General features: G+C 51.9%; 1 protein-coding gene across 1 annotated transcript in view; it reads left to right on the top strand.

Moving 5' to 3' along the window:
* Nucleotides 1-17,226, top strand: part of LOC141027864 (uncharacterized) — a 79,346-nt gene extending 62,120 nt beyond the window's left edge. The window contains exon 2 of the mRNA XM_073505409.1: nucleotides 16,823-17,226. Coding sequence (XP_073361510.1) covers nucleotides 16,823-17,226 — 404 coding nt within the window. The remainder of the gene's footprint in view (nucleotides 1-16,822) is intronic.
* The last annotated feature ends 2,831 nt before the right edge of the window (nucleotides 17,227-20,057 follow it).

Raw genomic sequence — 20,057 nt, 5'->3', positions numbered from 1 at the left:
AAGAGCTGGCGATGACCAAGGTTAAGGATGTGGCCGAGCTCTACGTTCTGGCCGATATGTGCGCCCGGGCTAAAGAGGGAAGGAAGTACCCCGACAAAGATGCCGGCGCGGAAACTGACTCTACCGATGAAGACGCCGCTACCCCGACGAAGAAGGGCCGGCGTCGCAACAAGAAACGCAAAGGCAAGGCCGTGCTTGCCGTTGAGGGATCTGACGACACCGGTGCCGGCAAGAAGGTCAAGGCAGACGCCCCCGACAAGGAGATTGCCGGGTGCGCCGCCTGCCGGGCCTTGGCGGCTACCGACAAGCCAGGAAGCTCTGGCAAGCAATACTGCAAGATCCACCGCACCAAGGGCCACGACCTCCAGAACTGCCGACAAGTCGAGCTGCTTGCTGAGAAGCAAAAAAGCTGAGTACGAGAGGCGGGACAAGGAGAAGGACCAGGATGGTGCTGAGGGATCTGGCAAGAAGCGTGGCGGCCAAGGAAGCCGCCCCGGCAAGGACAACCAGCAAGAGAGGCCCGCCCGGGGCCGTGACAAGAAACAAGAAGACGATGACCACGACGAGGACGACGAGTCTGGTGAGCAAGGGTTCCAGAAGGCTACGGAGGCCATGTGCGTCGATGGCGGCGCCTCGTTGCATACCTCTCACCGCCAGCTCAAGCAGTGGGCGCATGAGATTACAACAGCGGAGCCATCGTTCGATGCTCAGAAGCCGCTAAAGTGGTCCAGCACGCCCCTCATCTTTGATGCCAAGGACCACCCTAACTGCACTACCGCGGTCGGGTGTTTGCCATTGTTGGTCTCACCAACGATACGCAACCTCGGGGTGAACAAGATGTTGGTTGACGGCGGGGCCGGCCTGAACCTGATCTCGCCTGTCGTGATCAAAAGATTGCAAATCCCTGATGGAGACCTCGAGGAAACGGCCATGTTTCAAGGGGTCAATCCGGGGAGGAGCCAGCCAATGGGAAGGTCACACTGCCCATGACGTTTGGAGGAGAATTGAACTACAGGACGGAGAGGATCATCTTGGACATGGCCGAGATCCCCTTGCCTTCAAACGGGATCCTCGGCCGCCCGGCACTAGCCAAGTTCATGGCGACATCACACTACGCCTACAACATGCTAAAGATGCCCGGGCCGTTGACCATCATCTCCGTCCCCTCCGACAAGAAGGACGCGCTGATTTGCGCCGACCAACTCTACCGGGAAGCAGTTGCAGCAGCGGCCGTCAAGGCACCTGCTCCTGCCGCTAAAGGCTCGGGAGGGAAGAAGAAGCCCGGCAAGACCTCTCGCACCCACTCCGGCAAGCGCACCTCCTCGGAGTGTTGTGCTACCATCGAGGACGTGCCAGAGAGCTCTACTGACAAGAGCAAGAGATCCCGAGCCAAGACGCCGCAGACCAAGAAGGTGCCCGTCAGGGAGGATGGCACGGGAGGGGCCTTCACCATAGGCTCCACCCTCGACAGCAAATAGGAAGGCGCACTCGTCACCTTCCTGCTGGCGAATGTCGACGTGTTTGCGTGGCAAGCATCCGACATCCCGGTGTTCCCAGGGAGGTGATTGAGCACCACCTAGCTGTCTGCCCCCACGCGCGGCCCATCAAGCAGAAGGTCAGAAAGCAGGCTCTGGAGAGGCAGGAGTTCATCACAGAGGAGATCGGGAAGTTGGAAGCGGCATGTTTGGTGAGAGGAGTGCTCCACCCGACGTGGTTGGCCAATCCGGTAGTGGTGCGCAAGGCGAATGGGAAGTGGAGGCTGTGTATTGATTACACAGATATCAATAAGGCTTGTCCTAAGGACCCCTTCCCATTGCCGCGCATCGACCAGATTGTTGACCCCACAGCCCGGTGTGATCTGTTATCATTCCTCGACGCCTACTCGGGCTACCACCAGATCTTCATGACAAGAGAGGATGAAGAAAAGACAGCATTCATCACCCCATGTGGTACGTATTGCTTTTTACGAATGCCTTTCGGGTGGAAGAGTGCTGGCTCAATGTTTGCAAGAGCTGTCCAGATTGGTTTTGAACCTCAACTCCATAGAAATATGGAGGCATACATGGATGACATAGTGGTCAAAACCAAGGACGGGCTGACTCTTGTGCAAGATCTGGAAGAGACATTTGCCAACCTGCGCAAGATCAACCTCAAGCTGAACCCTGAGAAGTGTGTCTTCGTCGTTCCATCCAGCAAGTTGTCGGGTTCTTTGTGTCGCAGCGCAGGATCGAGGCAAACCCAGACAAGATCAAGGCTATTGAGCAGATTGAGGCGCCCAAGCGGATCAAGGATGTGCGTCGGCTCACCGGCTGCGTTGCCGCCATGAGCCGATTCATCTCCAAGTCCGCCGAGCGCGCCCTACCCTTCTTCAAAATCTTGAAGAAGGCAGGCCCAATGGAGTGGACCCCAGAAGCCGAGGCAGCATTGCAGGATCTGAAGAAATACCTTTCCTCCACGCCAATACTGGTTGCGCCTAAACCACAAGAGTCGTTGCTGCTGTATCTGGCGGCGACGAATCAAGTGGTCAGCGCCGTGCTGGTAGCGCAGAGGGAGGTCAACGAGGAGGCAGTGACGGCGGCAGAATCAGTGGATGGCAAGCCCAAAATTCCCCCGGCAGGGCCTGTCGCCGGCAAGGCGAGGCCCCCGGCAGAGCTGATGCCGCCGAAGCAGTGCCCGCACAGTCAAGTGAGGTGATGCAGAAGAAGAAGATGATGCAGCACCCGGTTTACTTTGTCAGCTCCCTCTTGTAGGGAGCTAGATCGAGGTACTCCGGTGTGCAGAAATTGCTCTTCGGCCTCCTTATGGCCTCGAGGAAGCTGCGTCATTACTTCCAAGCCCACGAGATCACTGTCGTCACCCGCCGCCCATTGCAACGGATACTGCATAACCCAGATGTGACTGGAAGGATTGTGGAATGGGCCTTGGAGTTGTCAAGCTTTGGTTTAAAGTTTGAAAGTACCTCGACAATTCAGAGCAGAGTCTTGGCGGAGTTCATTGCAGAATGGACCTCGACGCCTGATGAAGAAATCCAGGAGACCACTCTCCCCGGCAAGGAAGCAGACCGTGACTGGATCATGTACTTTGATGGGGCTTTCTCACTGCAAGGCGCCGGTGCCGGTGTGCTGCTCGTCGCACCCACCGGAGAGCACCTCAAGTACGTGATCCAGATGCACTTCCCCAAGGAGATGTCCACCAACAACACTGCTGAGTACGAGGGATTGCTTGCCGGTCTCAGGATCGCGGTAGACCTCGGGGTTAAGAAGCTCATCGTCAGGGGTGACTCGCAGCTCGTTGTCAGATAGGTCAACAAGGATTATCAGAGCCCATTGATGGAAGCTTACGTAGATGAGGTGAGGAAGCTGAAGGAACGCTTTGACGGTATCCAAGCGGAGCACATCCCCCGAGCGGAGAACGACATCGCCGATTACCTGTCAAACCGTGCCGCATTCAAGCAACCTGTGGAACCAGGTACCTTTTTGCTCCGGTTAACTCAACCATCCGTCGAACCATCAACAGGGCAGAACAAGCGGAGGAAGTCAGGTCCCGGCAAGTACTTTCCTACCGAGCCCCCTGGGGTTGCCGGCAAGGGTGCTGCCGCGGACGCTGAGCCTCCCCAAGAGCAACTGGCTCCGGCAGGACGTCAAGCCCTGGCCGTAGAGATAGCCGCTCCCATGGCGGAAGAAATGCCTTTGGTCCTTGCCGTCGAGCCCCAGGCTCCGGCATGGGCACAGCATACTGTCCAATTCCTCCAAACAGTGGAGCTTCCTGAGGACCAGGAAGAAGCGGAAAAAGTAGCCCGTCGGTCTGCCCTGTACCAGTTCATCGATGACGTCCTGTATAGGAGAAGGCCAAACGGTGTGAAATTGAAGTGCATCCCCCGGGAGGAAGGACTGGAGCTGTTGGCGGAGATACATGGAGGCATATGTGGCTCCCACATAGGGTCGAGGGCCCTTGCCGGGAAGGCGTTCCGGCAAGGTTTCTTCTGGCCCATCGCCCTCCAGGATGCGACGGCACTAGTAACCAAGTGTGAAGCGTGTCAGTTCCATTCAAAGAAGCTTCATCAACCAGCTCAAGCCCTTCAAACAATCCCTCTCTCCTGGCCATTCTCGGTCTGGGGGCTCGATATACTGGGCCCTTTCCCCCGCGATGTCGGGGGCTTTGAGTACTTGTACGTTGCGATCGACAAGTTCACAAAGTGGCTGGAGGTGGAGGCAGTGAGAAAGGTGACTGCACAATCAGCTGTCAAGTTTTTCAAGGAACTGGTCTGTCGTTTCGGTGTGCCAAACAGAGTCATCACCGACAACGGCACGCAGTTCACAAGCCACACCTTCATGCAATACATTCAAGACCTCGGCAGCAATATCTGTTTTGCTTCCGTGGCACACCCACGGAGCAACGGCCAAGCAGAGAGGGCAAATGTTGAAGTGTTGCGAGGCCTAAGGACAAAGACTTTTGACAAGCTGCGCAAGAGCGGAAGGCGCTGGATTGATGAATTGCCGGCGGTTCTTTGGTCGATCAGGACGACGCCAAATCGAGCCACCAGCCAGACACCTTTTACCCTGGTATACGGGGCAGAAGCAGTTCTACCCACGGAACTCATATATGGGTCACCTCGAGTGCTCGATTATGATGAGCTTGAGCAAGAGCAGTTGCGCCAAGATGACGCAACGCTCCTTGAGGAAGATCGTCTTCGGGCGGCTGTGAGAGCAGCGCGCTTCCAGCAAGCCTTGCGCCGCTACCATAGCCGCAAGGTTCATGCCCGAAGCTTTGAGGAAGGCGACCTTGTTCTTCGGCGCGTTCAGTCGGCCAAGAATTCCAACAAGTTGACGCCAAACTGGGAAGGCCCTTATCGGGTAATACGAGTCACCTGGCCTGGCGCAGTCCGCCTGGAGACCGAAGATGTTGTCCCAGTGAGCAACTCCTAGAACATCGAGCATCTTCGCAAGTTTTACCCGTAAGGCGCGGCTTGCCGGGCCTCCCGGTAAGCCACCTTTTGTACAAGCTTTGCCGACAAGGCATGTAACCCTTTGTACAAAGCCAGGCGCAGACCCTGAGCATAAATAAATGAAGTGCTGGCACCCTAAGTTATAGCATGCATGCTAGGTCGAGTCTCTTCCTTGGTTAGGGTTGATAGTGCTTAGCGGCGACTAACCCCTAGCCTAGAGGTCGAGTGCGCCTCTATATGTTTCTTTTCTGTCCTCCTTTGGTTCGCAGGGCACATGAGCACTTCTGCTGAGCTACTTGGAAGAAGGGAAACGGACCGGCATCCCGACCCTGGCAAACCAGAGTTGCCGGGGGCTGCAGATCCAGATAAGTCTTTCATCCTCTATCATGCATTTCGGAACGGAACTGGGATATGTGAAACCTCGTTCTGTTTCTAGGCCACCGTGCTCCCCTTTTCTATACCCAAGGATTATCTCCTGGGCCCGGATTTGGTTGTAGCCGCGGTGGCAAGGAAGTAGAACAAGGAGCCTAAGCCCGCTTCATCCCTGCCTCCACAAGGGCGCGAGAATGGTCGAGCGAAGTAGGGGGACGGCAAGGCCTGTTGCCGGGTGAAAACGTTTATCTTAAATTATAACAAGGATTCGTTCCTTGTCGTGGGGTCTACCCACGAATGAAAAACCCGGCAAACATCCCTTTTTCATTAAAAACATCCCACAGAGGTACAGTCCGTACAGAATGAAAAACATGAACAAAGGGGATTACAAGCTCTAAATTTAACAAGGCCCGAAGGCTTACAGATTAAAAAAGAGATAAGGTGCCCGTGATCCCTTTCTTGTCCCTCTCCTCAGGAGGCGGGTCAAGGAGGCGAGAGGACAAAAGGGGCACCTAGGCGAGCTACGAGCAGCAGAAAGCGCCAAGAGAACACCTCGGTGGCCGCCCACGGCCTGTAGGCCGGTGATGACGGTGCCGGGAAAGGAGCTGGAAGACGAGGCGGCAGGACCGGCAGTACGCGACGAAGGCGTCGGTGCCCGCGTACTCCGAGTTGACGGCCTTGCCGCCCGCCCTCTTCCTCTTTCGCAGCCTCCCGACGCCAGCCGCCCAAGGAGACGGGCCCGAGAAGTTCAAGGAGCTGGCCCCACCCCTGGCAAAACCCTGCCGGAGGAGCAGCCAGGTGCAGATGTTGCTGCTGCCGCACCCGCCCAGGCGCGGGGTGTCCGAAGCCTAGTCGGACTCATCCCCGTCATCTGCCCCGCTGTCCTCCTCATCACTTTCGCTCGAGGAAGAGCTTCCATCATCGGAATCTCCATCGGATGAGCTCTCCACGCAGCACTTCAGGCGAGTCCCGAAGTCTCCGAAGACCTTGACGGAAAGCAGGCCGTCCTCCATCAATTTGAAGTAGAGGACAAGCCCCGCCGTCAGGCTGTGGATACGAGCGAACGTCTTCCACCCACGACGGAGGTACATGACCCGAGGAGCCGGGAAGTCGACGTCAACCCGCGTGCCCCCATTCCCACAACCCCTCATGTGCAATCTAAGGGATTGGGGCCAGTCACGCTCCATCTCCCGAGGAAATGGGGTGGGAAGACGGAGACGGCGACGCGGAGGCCGGCGCAGCCTAATGAAGAACTCGCGGGGCTGGTCTCCAACATGGCCTTCCATTGAGAAAGGCACCATTGGCAGGGGCGAAGCCGGCGCGCCGCCCCATCCTCCTCTTCCCCGAGCACTACAACCTCTGCCCCGACCTCGCCCATGGCCTCGCCCCCTCCCCCTTCCCCTTGCGGCCAGTTCCACCACCATGGCCTTGCCGCCACCGTCGAGGGACCCGTATTCCCTTTCTCCATGGCTCCTGTCGGTGTACAAAAAGAGGGGCACGCTTTTGTACCCCTTTACCTGTGCACGGGCAGTCGGAGCCGCACCCACGGGCACACCAAGCAGAACAGGGGAGGTGAGTCGAGGTAAGATCGAAGCCCAACATAATCCGAGCAACGCCAAGACCAAGACCACAAAGAGCAGAGGGACGAAGCAGGTTCCCCAGGCAAGACCCTTGCCGGAGCAGCCTCAGCATCCCCGGCAAGACCCTTGCCGGAGCAGCTCGCCCCACACCAACAGAGCAAGCCACCCTTGAGCCCACGGTCCCCAACGCCATCATCCATGTGGGGCCAGGGCTCGGGAAGGCACCTCTGCGGTGGCATGTAGATCTTTGTGAAGACATATTCAAGATCAGATGAGGATTAGAAGACGACGATCCTCGGCAAGATCCTTGCCGAGGAAGGCCACCAGACCCCCGGCAAGGTCCTTGCCGGGGACGACAGCGCGCCACGGCAAGACCCTTGCCGGGCCACGCGGCAAGATCCTTGCCGGGCCATCCGGCAAGGCCCTCACCAAGGACGGCCAACGGGGCCACCGCCAGGCCCACGCCAACCAAGCTTCCTCTGCCGTTCGCATGCAGCTGCCAGCCCAACCAGCTGGGCGGGCACCTGCGTGGCAACATGTAGCTCCCAGGCCAACTCATCGAGCGCCTGCATGGCGGCATGCAGATCTTCGTGAAGGCTCCACCACCGCGCCACCTCAGCTGCCTGCCTGCCTACATGCCGCCGCACGCATCGCTGGCCAAGGCGCGTGTCGAAGCAAGGAGGAGCGGCGACGGACGGGACAGGTCTCGCCCCATCCCTGATAAAGCAGAGGGACACCTAAGCTACGCATTAAATGTGTCTTGTCCTGTAATACGAGCGATAAGCTCAAGGCACTGTGCGCCTTTCCACCTCCTGTGTGCCACTGTGGCAGCCCCTTTCGACCATAAAAGGAGGCCCATGGCATACTGGAGGAGGATTCGGCTCTTTCGAACCACGGACTCACCACAGCTAGTTCGAGAACTCAAGAACTCTCTGAAATACACCCACCAAAGCAGGACTAGGGTTTTACGCATCCTCGTGGCCCGAACCTGGGTAAACGATCCTCGTGCTGGCTATTGATCCTGCTCTTCTTGCAACCCTGCGCCCCGGCAACCGTAGTAGGGATTCTTGTGATCCCATAGGTGTCGTTTCCCCGACACTATCCATCGCGCACGTTCATTTTTTTTCTTTAGGCTGTTCTCCCACAGTCTCCACAACTCCTTCTTCCCGACACACACCGATCGATAAACCTCTCTAGCGATGTCTGCCTACCAAACACACCCACACACACACACAGTTTCCATCTCCTCCTTTCCCTATCCTTGCCTTGTCCCTATTTGCATCGATCTCACAATCGCACACTCCTCTGCCGTATCTAGTAGGCCTCTCGGACCGCCTCCTAGCTCCATCCCTCTCTCTCTCTATCCGTCTCTCTCAGCCTTATTTGCATCTAACAAATGGATGTACGCCGACCAATCTCCCACTATACATATAGCTAGCTAGGTCATTTATAAATCGTTTTCCCCACGTGCCGATCAATCTACCTCATTAGTTATGTCTCTCCCTTCCTCTGACACACAAAAATTGATCTACCGACCTAGTTAGGTCTGCTTACCAAACCCACGGTCCCCCTTCATCATCCATGCATGCCTTCTGACACATCTATCGCACACGCACACACAGAAACACAACCCCACTCCTCTTGATATTGCAGTTGTACCCTCAGTTTGTCTAGTAGGCCTCTCCCACCATCTCTGAGAAGCAACTGCACCACCCCTCCGGCACTCTACCTCTCTCTATCTCTATCTCTATCTCTCTGTCTGTGTGTGTGTCCCAACCTATTTCCCGTCCTTCACTTATGTATGGATGTCGACCGATCTCCCTCAAGACATGGATAGATCTCTCCTTCTCAACACATATACAAATCGATCTACCTCTCTAGTTAGGTCTCAGCATCCCCCCAGACACACACCGATACATCGTGCGCTCTAGTCATGTCTCCCCGCCACACACAAACTTGCCCTCTCCCCTCTGACGTTCTGGTAGGTTAGTCCCACTATATCTTTGACGTGCACACACAATTTTGATGGCTCTCTTCATTGATCTCGCACCCACACACTTGATCCTCTCTTCGACTCTATCGATATCTATGACCCCTCCCTCTCTTCTCGTGGATCACCCCCTCTATATATGATACAGATAGGCCTCTATTTCACACACGTTGCATGTGTCACATTTTTGTTTGAGACTGGCTAGAACATCAAGATGCATTTGTATGAGTAGTTTATCTTGTGAGAGAAAAGGATGAACAAGGGAAGGCCTTATTTGCAAATGTGGAGAGGGGTGTGGGTATCTTTTTGCAAAACTTCCATAGTTTCCTTCCTATCCATCAGATATAAATCGGACGGCCGATATTGCAGGATGGCAGGCACACCATCATCACCAACTCTATTTTCTATAAGAGTAGATATCATCGACACATATTCCCACACATACATTCACGAAAGCACGCCCCTAAAAAACACTCACGAACGCACACACCATCTCTCTAGGTTTGTATCTCTCTCACAGACACCTACAAAGGTGGGGGCGTGCACGAAGAGAAGAGGTGCACGCACGGCGCACGTACTCCCGTCTCGTTCCTGGCCACACCCGCGCCGGTACACGGTGGAGCTCATTTCTGTACGAAAAGGTAGCCCACGTGGTAATTTTACACGTGTACTAGTTGTCCACTTGATGGAGGATCGTGTACCACGGGTGAACAAACAAATTTTGGCTTGACGCGTTATTTAAAAAAAGAGGCAAACCATGTGGGGCCTACCTTAGAGGCAAGACTCTATACACTAGAGATGCTCTGTACTACTTTTGATGTGTCCCGACAACTCGCAGAACGAGGAGAAACTTGCTTAGTATGCCCTCTCCCCTGCCCACGGGCATGGTGGCTCGCAGAGTCACAGGACAAGGAGAAGCTTGCTTACTACGCCTACGCTCGCTCCCTTGCCCACATGCGCGGTGGCTCGCAAGACTAGGAGAAAATTTTACTACTCCCTCCGTTAGACGTATATATACTTCTTTTCCCTACCTTGGTTAGAGAGATTATCATATTTTTGGAAATATATGTCTTTTAGCAGATTTCAATATGAACTACTAGTACATACTGCAAACACTGATGTATATAGACGTATTTTAGAGTGTAGATTCACTCATTTTGCTCCTTATGTAGTCCATATGGAAATGGGCGTAGTACTACGCACTCTCCCTCGACCCTCGCCCGCGTGGTGGACATGCAGCAATTCATTCGGTCTCAGATAGCCAGAACTATATACTATAGTACCATCATTGCTCGACTTTCCGAAGAGGCGAAGAGCCAAGCGCAAGGTTATAATATTTTTGAGATGACAAGCGCAAGGTTTATAGGAGAATGAATAGTAGTACTAGTAGTACATAGTGTATGAGGAAGAAGCAACAAGAATGTATGTTTTGCCTGACAGTCTCTTCTTACAGAACGTGCTAGACCTAGTGGACCTCATTGCTGCAATGGGAGTATCATAGATGGGACGATTCAGAGTGGTGGGCAGCGGCACTAATATTGGAGCTGCTTAGTCTTAAACTCCACGAAGAAGTCTCATAGAAAGGAATAGCCATCCTCTACACATGCTCCTATGTAAAATGAGTAAATGAGACAAAAAGAGAAAGAGACAAAGTAAAAAAATCACCAGCCTTAGAGCCATCCCTATTGTATCAGTGAATGATATTTCTATGTCGTGATTGACATGGTAATCTTATTAACCATGCTGCGAAGGTAGCAATAGATTTTTATTTATTTGCTGAGGTAGCAGCTAGCGGATGGATATTCAACGAGGAGTGAAATGATGGCCGCTTCCTCCGTTAAATAGTAGATAAAGGCGGGCCTCGTGATTTGACGGCTCATTAGTCATTATTACCACCTATACTCTTTGCCCATATAATAACTGCGTGGTAGAGTAGTTGGCTATACTTTTAATAACCATGCTCAAAGAGAAGAGGTACACGCACCCATGCACGTACTAGTAGCACTCTTTGTGTCTTCCCCGACCACACACGTGATACGGTGGAGCTTATTTCTGTAAGATGATGCAGCCCACGTGATAATTTGACGCGTCTAGTAGTAGTAGTTACTCACTTAATGGAGGGTCGGGAACCACGCATGAACGGTACCACTTTATTTAGAAATAAAGTTATTTTTCTTCAATGGCACGTACGCAATATAAATAGGTTCATATGGAGAGAAAAAGAAACCGCTCCACTATATACATAGCCAGGACGAGCCTACACGGTTGCTTGTTGGGGTTGCTCTCTTCACACTCTCTCGCACAAAACGACTATGGCCACATATCTAACATCCGGGCGGATCACGTTCGCCGGGGGAAGGGGTGGATGCTTTGTGTAGATGCGGTTGACGTCGCCGACGGCAAAACCACACTGTCGGTGCATCCCGGTCAGGGGTCCCCGCCGTTCTCCCTCACAAAACCGGTGCGGTTGCCTTCGTCCCTTGCTCACTGCCGCTACGTGGGCAGTTGCCACCTCCCGCCGCCCTCCTCTAAGCTAGCTACATCCTGACATCCCTCAGGTACAACTTCCTTTACAGCCGGCTTGCACCACTGCCCCAGCTGCCCACATCGCTCCATGTGGATATTTCTCTACTTCTTTGCCCCGCAAGTACCTCTACTGGCTTCTACTGTATTTGTGATGAGTTTATATCTCATCAACTAGTCCCACTAGTCTTATTCTAATCATGCTTCTTCAATTTCTTTTCCACGGGGATACTCAGCTCGATTTTAGTGAAACTGCACAAAATGATCTGACGGTCAAAGGGTTGCAAACCTCATTTCTTCGGAAGGTTCATCGTCGCCAGCAAATTAAAGCCTAGCTAGGGTTTAGGGTTCAAGGCATTGGGACTGCATGGATCATTTTTTCTTTAGTTATCTCTGTTCCAAAATAAAGACACTTATTTTGGAACGGAGGGAGTACATATTGGCTATGATTTGTCAATCATTTATATTAGATGCAATAGCATGCATGTTAGTCTCCTTTGTATTTGATGGAATGTTGCAACGGGGCAACCTTGGACGCAAGTTACATGAAACAGTAGCTGGAAGCTTCATAGCACTGTACTAATTTATCTCGCTGAGAAATTACAGTACGTACTACTATGTACTAAAGAGTTAGGTGTCAGACGGTGTCCAGAAAATATGGTAATAGTGTGAGGTGGGCCATGTAATCACTGAGCTTGCGTGTTTTCACTGCTTTCGCACTCCTTGGCTGTAAGAATGGAGAAAATTGTAATCTACCTCCTTTCGCCGAAACATGGGACATCCAGCATCCGGTGACGTGTCATGCACCAAAGTAAAGTGTACAGTGCAACTGAGACTTAGCATGGTCGTACCACCTTAGTAATAATGACCAATGAGCCTTCAAATCACATAGACCCAGTAGTAAGTTGGACAGACGAAGCAACCATCACTCTTGAATCCGCTTCTCCCTTCAACGCATGTGCTAGTGAGAGGTCGCGTCCGCTCTGCACGGGCATGAACGCGGCACTGATTCTCTGGAGCGGCGCTGACCGTTTTTGGCGGGAAGCGCGCGTGGGCGATGGTGGGGCTTTGGGTGGGCCAGGCTGGTCAGGAGCGGGCGTGGCAGCTGTCCCTACCGGACGCCCAGAAACGAGAGGATGCAGCGACTCTCGCGGCTAAATCATACACTACACACCATCTCTCTGTAGGAGTAGGTCGACGTGTCGCTCTCTCTAACACACACATGCTGTTAAAACGGACACACACACACATGTTCATAGAATAGGTATATCGTGGGAGTGGGAAGCCACAGGAAGTGAGATAAATGGAGTACGTACAAGAATAGAAGAGGTGACGAATATTCCATCAAACCTGGACTGAGGTAGTACTCCCTCCGTCTAGGTGTTAAGTCAACTGAGGAAAATCAGATATTCCCAAAATGTTTAGGCATCGTCCATTAACTTCGCATCACAATCCCCTCCTAGCCTCATTGCTAGCGAGCGTTACTTACTCTTCCTTGTTATCTGCCCCAGAAACCCAATGCATGGAGCGCAACTACGCGTTGATTAGTCAAGAAATTAAAGTTGGCTTGCATGCGAGTTAATACGTGGCCCAACATGGTAGCTAAAATGGCATCTCTTAATTGTTGTGATTAATTGTTGCCTTTAGAGAGAGAAATCAGGGCTTTGATTGGAGGAAGGACCGTCAAGTTTCTCCTTCTCCTCCAATCTGCTTGCACCTTGGTCCCGCTGCACCTTCTAAGATGAGTGCGTGTACGCATGCATGCCATGGTGCATGGTAGCATTCATAGTGTACCGTGCAGTCGGTCGCTTTCTCGCGCTGGCGAAGGAGAGCAAATTGTACATGCTAAATAATAATAATTGAATTTCTCATATTTTTTTTTCAAAACGGAGGCAAAAGATTTGCCTCACCCACTAAATAAGAGGAGAATAGAGTTTCACAGTTTCACAGTTTGCAAGTGACCCTACAAATAAATGGCATGGAAGTTACTCTCAATATGCCCTAGTTTCTTAGCACCCGCTGTAACCATTAGTGCATATGGTGGCACACTGACTTAGACCGAATACAAGTGCCAAAAATATTTAAAATTGTAGGATGGTGCAGCCCACCTTTCCTATATTTCGACCGTGTGTGGTTCAGTTGTTGCTTCGGAGGGTCGTGTACCACGCGTGAATGATAGTAAGTGCGACCGGGAGGCGTGGAGCGTTAATTTTGAGTTGACTCCTTCGAGCGTTAAATTTTCTTCTGGTGTTAGATTTGCCCTACAAGTATTTTTCTTCACTAGTAGTACGTTAAATAAAGAGTTCCGTTTCGTGCACAATTTAAAAGATTTTTATGGAGAGAAAAAGAAAACCACTCCAACTATGCAGCCTCAATGCTTTTTTTCTAGGGTTTGCTCTCTTCACACACTCTCTCTCTCTCCACTATATATATACACGCTGGAGCCTCAGTGCTTGGAGTTGCTCTCAACACACTCTCTCACCCTATCCAGATCTAAACAACTAAAACAAGAATGCGTTGGCCTCTCCTCTATTTCTCCCCTCACTGTTGGTCAAAGAGCCGGCAGGATCCCATCCGTCGGGGAAGGAAAGGAGGCTTAACGTTGTCCCCATCGGCGAGGGAGGGAATCCACTGCCGGTGTCGCTGTTCCCTTTCACCCGGCGGCGACGCGGGAGGGCCTGTGACCCCTTCTTCCTGCCTCCGTACATAGTGTGGGCAGACCGGCCTCCGACCACCCACCGAGCCACACCCCAAGGACCTTAAGGTATAATTTTCTTAATCCACAGCCATTGCTCTATTTGCATGTGGATTTTTTTGCTTTTGCACTCGAATCTAGGTGTTGGATCAAACAAGAAAGTTGTGAGGAAAGTTGTATAGCATGATTTAGGACGTGGTTCAAAGAGGAAAGGAAGGGGGAAAGTAGTACAGACTAGCTATGCAACACCTATGTTGGTCAAAAATGGAAAACAATGACAAACGCAGTACACACATCTATAAGGAACTGATCTTTCTGTGGGTGGGGACAAGGCCGTATAGTTTGAGCAGGACTAGATTTGCTGCCCTCACATAGGGAAAGGTGTCTAAAGATAAAAAATGGGACCAACACAAATATTCTCCTTGGTTGTTTGTTGCAACAGACTGTGCACCCCTTTATACATCGGTAGATGCACATGGTGCTTGTGCATCCACTGTCCCATACAACTCTTTAGCTGTTGTTAATCTAATAATGCCGCTGGAAAATTGAAGCAATGCCACAGTTAAAAGCAAATTACATGTTTCACAAATTTTATTGTTAATATAATATCTCTATTAATATGAATCAATGCCAATGCTTGAGAAATGCTACTGTCTTGCTTTCTTTCCCATTTAGATAAGTTATATGCTTCTTTTTGTGGGCTTCCGTGTCATCCACCCTTATTGACCAGTAGTTGTTTCCTTTGCACCTCTGTGTAAATAGGGTTTTCTACTTCACCTTGTTGCTATTGCGACCTTTTGTTGCACTGCTGTCAGATAACATGTTCCGGCAAAACCCTTAAGGTTTGAACTCTGGGGTGCGCGCGAAGTTCTTTCCCCCTACAGATCCACGCCCTAGGTTTGCTAAGATCTCGCGGACGAACTCGACGAACTCACAACACAAAAGACACAGGATTTATACTGGTTCGGGCCACCGTTGTGGTGTAATACCCTACTCCAGTGTGGTGGTGATGGATTGCCTCTTAGGCTGATGTTGAACAGTACAAGGGGAAGAATAGCTTCCTGAGGTTGAGGTGTTCTTGTGCTCAGTGAACTTGTGGGTGTGAGGGTGGAAGATGGAATCCCCCCCCTACTACGGTGGCTAGTTGTACTTATATAGGCCCTGGTCCTCTTCCCAAATATTGAGCGGGAAGGGAGCCAACAACGGCCAATTTGAAAGGGGATAGCTAGTACAGCTTATCCTGACAAAAGCGGTCTTCGCCTGCAAAAGGCTCTGGTGGTGACGCCGCCTTAGGCTCCATGGTGACCTTCGTCTTGTCATCCTGCTGGTCTTGGTCTCGTTGCACTAATATGGAAACCTTTGCTTGATGCCTCGGTACTCTGCGCCTGCGCTTGCTCCCTTAGTACCAAAGAGGAAACAAGGACACTGCGCGCACTGGCTCCCGCCTGGCGCCCGCCTGATCTTGATCGTGATGGCTCATGTCACGAGAACCTCACGAGGTTTGCCCTGCCTTGATCTCTCCGCTCCTCGCGAGGCAACCTGGTGAGGCCACTCCTGAGGAGCTCTTGTGTCATTCACCTCGCGACGCTTGGCCCCTCGCGAGGGTGTTGAATGCCTTGTTGAGGAAGATGGGTCGTACATGCCCGCTAGCACAGCCACGCCGCGGGCCGCAGGCAGGCAAGTCTGGGGACCCCCGTTCCCAGAACGCCGACAGTAGCCCCCAGGCCCAAGGTGTCACATCCCTAGAATTTGTTCGTAATTAGTTGCATCAGCACCCATGAATCATGTCTAAAATTTATTTGAAAGTTGAAATGGGAACTGATAAACCCTAGCAGCAAATGAAATTCAACTAGGTTCAACTTAAATCTTTTCAATGAACCCAAAATGCCCTTTAGAAATGTTCATCTTTTTTGAATTGGTCTAGCACCTCTGACAAAAATGGTGCACATTTTTCTAGATCAATTTGGATTTTTGAATGAACTCATTAAGTATTTGAATTTGGGCATTTAACTGCTATAAATAATTAAAATGCCCAAATAATTCTGGAAGTGGTTGAGGGCTGTTGGAAATATTTCCAAATGTGCCCACAAGTCATTTCAGGAATTTTGGAAATGAATTAGTATTTTTATTAATTCAAAACAGAGGAATAAATAGAAAACCAGAAATAAAGGAGAGAGAGAGAGAGAGAAAGTACCTGTAGCTTACCTAGCACCCAGTTGGCCCAGCACTGTTGCAGCCCAGCCCACCAGCTCCTCCTTGTCGCCTTCCTCCTCACGCCAGTAGGCGAGGGCGCGTGCCCGGCGCCTGCGGCCACACGCCGTGGCCACCTCCTGCTTCTGCCGACGCGGGAGAGGCTCCTGGAGCCGCCACGTACCACCCCTACCCTCTCTCACTCTCCCCCGTGCCCTCCCCTCTCCTCTGTCTCTCTCCCTCGCTCTTCCCCTCACGCGCCTGAGCACGCCGCCGTGAGCCACCGCGGCCACCAGCATCCCCGCGGCCATCCAGCTAGCCCAGAAGCTCCGCCTCGGATCCGTGAAGCTATACGCCGACGCACGCGACGCCGGGTGCCCCGAAACCACGCCATCACCACCGTCTTCATCGCCATGGCCGGCGATCGCCGCTGCTCGATTCGCAGCAACGAAGACGTCCCCGAGCTCGCTGACCACCTCATCGTAGTCTCAGTGAGCTCCGCCGCATTTCCCCTCTTTTTCCTGCAGCTTTCCCGTCCTCTAGCCGCCGCGTTCCTCGAGACCGAGAACCACCGCCGCCCGAGCTTCTCGCCGGCATAGCTCCAGCGACCATTTGGTCACGCCAGTGCATCCAAACGCTTCGCAGCAACACGTGGAGCCTCGAGGGAGCTTCATTTTGTCCTTTTGCATGCCGTAGCCCCGACCCCAAGCTCGCTCAAACTCCGGCCGCCGCTGTGGTCGTCGCCGGCGATGCTACAGGCCATTCTACGCCCAGAGACCACCACCATCCGACGCGACGCGCCGCCAGCGTCCTAGAGCTGCCTCCAGCGCATCCAACCGTGCTCTGTGGAGCTTTTCCGAAGCCCGCGGCCGCCGTTGACCTCGCCGGCGCCGAGTCGCCGGTGGGTTTGACCCACTTTGACCCCGGCTAGGCCCCGCCCAGAGACTATGACATGTGGGGCCGGCCCTAACTAGATTAGTTAGGTGTTAGTTAGTGCTAATCACCGCCGTTAGGTGTTAATCCCCTCGCTAAACTAACCCTGAGCCACTGACACGTGGGCCCAGCCCTGCTGACATTTTTGTTAGAATTAGTCTAACCCTAATTAACCCAGTTAACTAACTGAGTCACTGACCTGTGGGCCCCACTAGTCAGGTTTAACCTGGGCTGGCGCCTTTGACCAGCTGACGTCACCCCGACGTCATGCTGACGCAGTATTACATTTTCTGGATTTATTTTTAATCAGGAAATTCCAGAAAATGCCCAAAACTTCTAAAATTCATAGAAATTCAACATAAATCCAAATGAAACAAATTATATATGAAAAATGATCAGAAAAATCCAATCTATCATTCTGTACCATTTGCATGCATGTTTGAACAACTTATACCTGCTGATCAGGCCAAACCAATTAAGTGGCATATGAATAATCACATATGGAGTTTGAAATTGAATCTAGTGTTCGAACAACCCCATTTAAATCATTGCTAGCTGCATTAGCTCAAATCACATCATATTTCCATGTCACATTCATGCATCATATTGTTGCATTGCATTGATGGTGTTTCCTCTCTGTTGCCGGTGTTGTTCCCCCCCGGTAGACGTTGTTCCGACGTTGTGATCGTTGACACTGATGAAGACTCAATGCTATCTTCAGAAGGGCCAGGCAAGCAAAACCCCCCTTGTTCATTCCGATACAATCCCACTCTCTCGCTCCTGCTCTCTTTTACTGCATTAGGACAACAACGATTCAACTGTTACATGCTGCACTAGTTGAACCCCTTTTCCTCTACATGACCTGTCATTGCCACAGTAACTAGATGAAACCCACTAGCATGAGTAGGAGTTGTCTGAGCCCTGATGTGCCTACTCATTCATGCTTGTTTGTCATGCCCGCTACTGCTTAGAGTTGAGTCAGGTCTGATTCATCGGGGATGAATTGGAGGTGTGTGAACATGTCTTACTATTGAGAGCTAAGTGTGTGAACATGATTTGGTAAAGGTAGCGGTGAGAGGCCATGTAGGAGTACATGGTGGGTTGTCTCATTTAAACCGTCCTCGGGAACTGAGTTCTGTGTCTGAAATCCATGAACAGCTACTACCACACATTGGGATCCTTAATTGACTCTCTCGGCTTCTTAACCACCTTGTCCTCTGTCCAGGAGTTGCAAGTAGTTTCTGGTGTTTGTAGTATGTTGGAGGCCGTGCGCAGCGCTGACCCAAGGGGTGGCCTATGATGCGGTAGGCATGTGGCCGGGCATGTCGGGCACCCGTTTGGTGTCTCGGAACCCTGTACACATCGTTCGGGGCCGTATGGAAACCTCGGGCGGACTCCCTGCGGATTGAACCTGAATAGGCGATAAACCTGGACTAGAGACTTGAGTTTTTAGGTAGGACATGGCCGACACCCTCGCTGGGCTTCCGCTTGAAGGTTGCCGAGTACATGTCATGTAAACGGTGATAAGTAGTGGGAGCGTGTGTGAAGAAGTACACCCCTGCAGGGTTAACATCATCTATTCGAATAGCCGTGTCCGCGGTAAAGGACTTCTGGGTTGCCTGCACAGTTCATAGACAAGTGAAAGTGGATACTCTAAAACTCGCAAGATAAGCGTGAGTGCTATGGATGGCCTTCTCGTGGGGAGACGGGAGTGGATCCATAGTGGTGTATTGATATGGTGAATATGTGGACTCGTGTGCGCCACCTCAAAGGAGTTACTTGCAGTCGTAGTTTAGGATAGCCACCGAGAGACGGCAGTCTCGCTAGTAGTTCCGTGTGGACTTCGACGTTTAGCTTGATACCTCAGCTACGATCTTGTGCCCTCTGCAGGATCTGGTAGATAGTCAGGCTTTTCAGCCTTTTTCATTTGTAGATGTCTGTACCTAGACATGTTAAGCTTCCGCATGTGCTTTGATTTGTATGCTCTGAATGTTGGGTCATGAGACCCATGTTTGTAATATCTCGCTCCTCGGAGGCTAATGAATAAATACTTTGAGTCGTAGAGTCTTGTTGTGATGCCATGTTGTATTTACACATATCATATTGTGTGTATGATTGAAATGCTTGGTATGTGTGGGATCCGACAGCCTAGTTGTTTATCCTTGGTAGCCTCTCTTATGGGGAAACGTAGTCTTGTGCTTCCATGAGCCATAGTAGTCCGCTACAGCCTGGTTCACCGGAGTCCTCCTAGCCCAGCACTACTGCTCCGGAACACTTGACTGGCCGGCATGTGATTCACTTCGTTCCTGTGTCTGTCCCTTCGAGGAAATGTCACGCGGTGACATCCGGAGTCCTGCCTAGCCTACTACAGCCCAGTTCACCGGAGTCCTATTAGCCCAGTGCTACAGCCCGAATTCGCACGCTGCTGACCGACATGCTCGATGTTGATTCATGTATGCATGTCCCCGTAAGTTAGTGCCACTTTAGGTTCATGACTAGTCATGTCGGCCCCGGTTCTCTGTCATATGGATGCTAGCGACACTATCATATACGTGAGCCAAAAGGCGCAAACGGTCCCGGGCCATGGTAAGGCGACACCCGTGGGAATACCGTGCGTGAGGCCGCAAAGTGATATGAGGTGTTACCAGCTAGATCGATGTGACTTGGAATCGGGGTCCTGATAGCTTTGGTATCAGAGCCTGACTGCCTGTAGGATTACCAAGCCAAACTGGTCGAAGTCGTGTCTAGAAATGCTTTAGTTATATAAGGGAATTGATTGTGGAAGGGAACGTAAGGCTCTTTTACTCCTTTACCTTATGCCCTTCTTAT

The sequence above is a fragment of the Aegilops tauschii genome, chromosome 1 (genome assembly GCF_002575655.3).
Source record: "Aegilops tauschii subsp. strangulata cultivar AL8/78 chromosome 1, Aet v6.0, whole genome shotgun sequence".
In the NCBI taxonomy this organism is placed as follows: domain Eukaryota; kingdom Viridiplantae; phylum Streptophyta; class Magnoliopsida; order Poales; family Poaceae; genus Aegilops; species Aegilops tauschii.
This window is presented reverse-complemented; position numbering and strand designations above follow the sequence as displayed.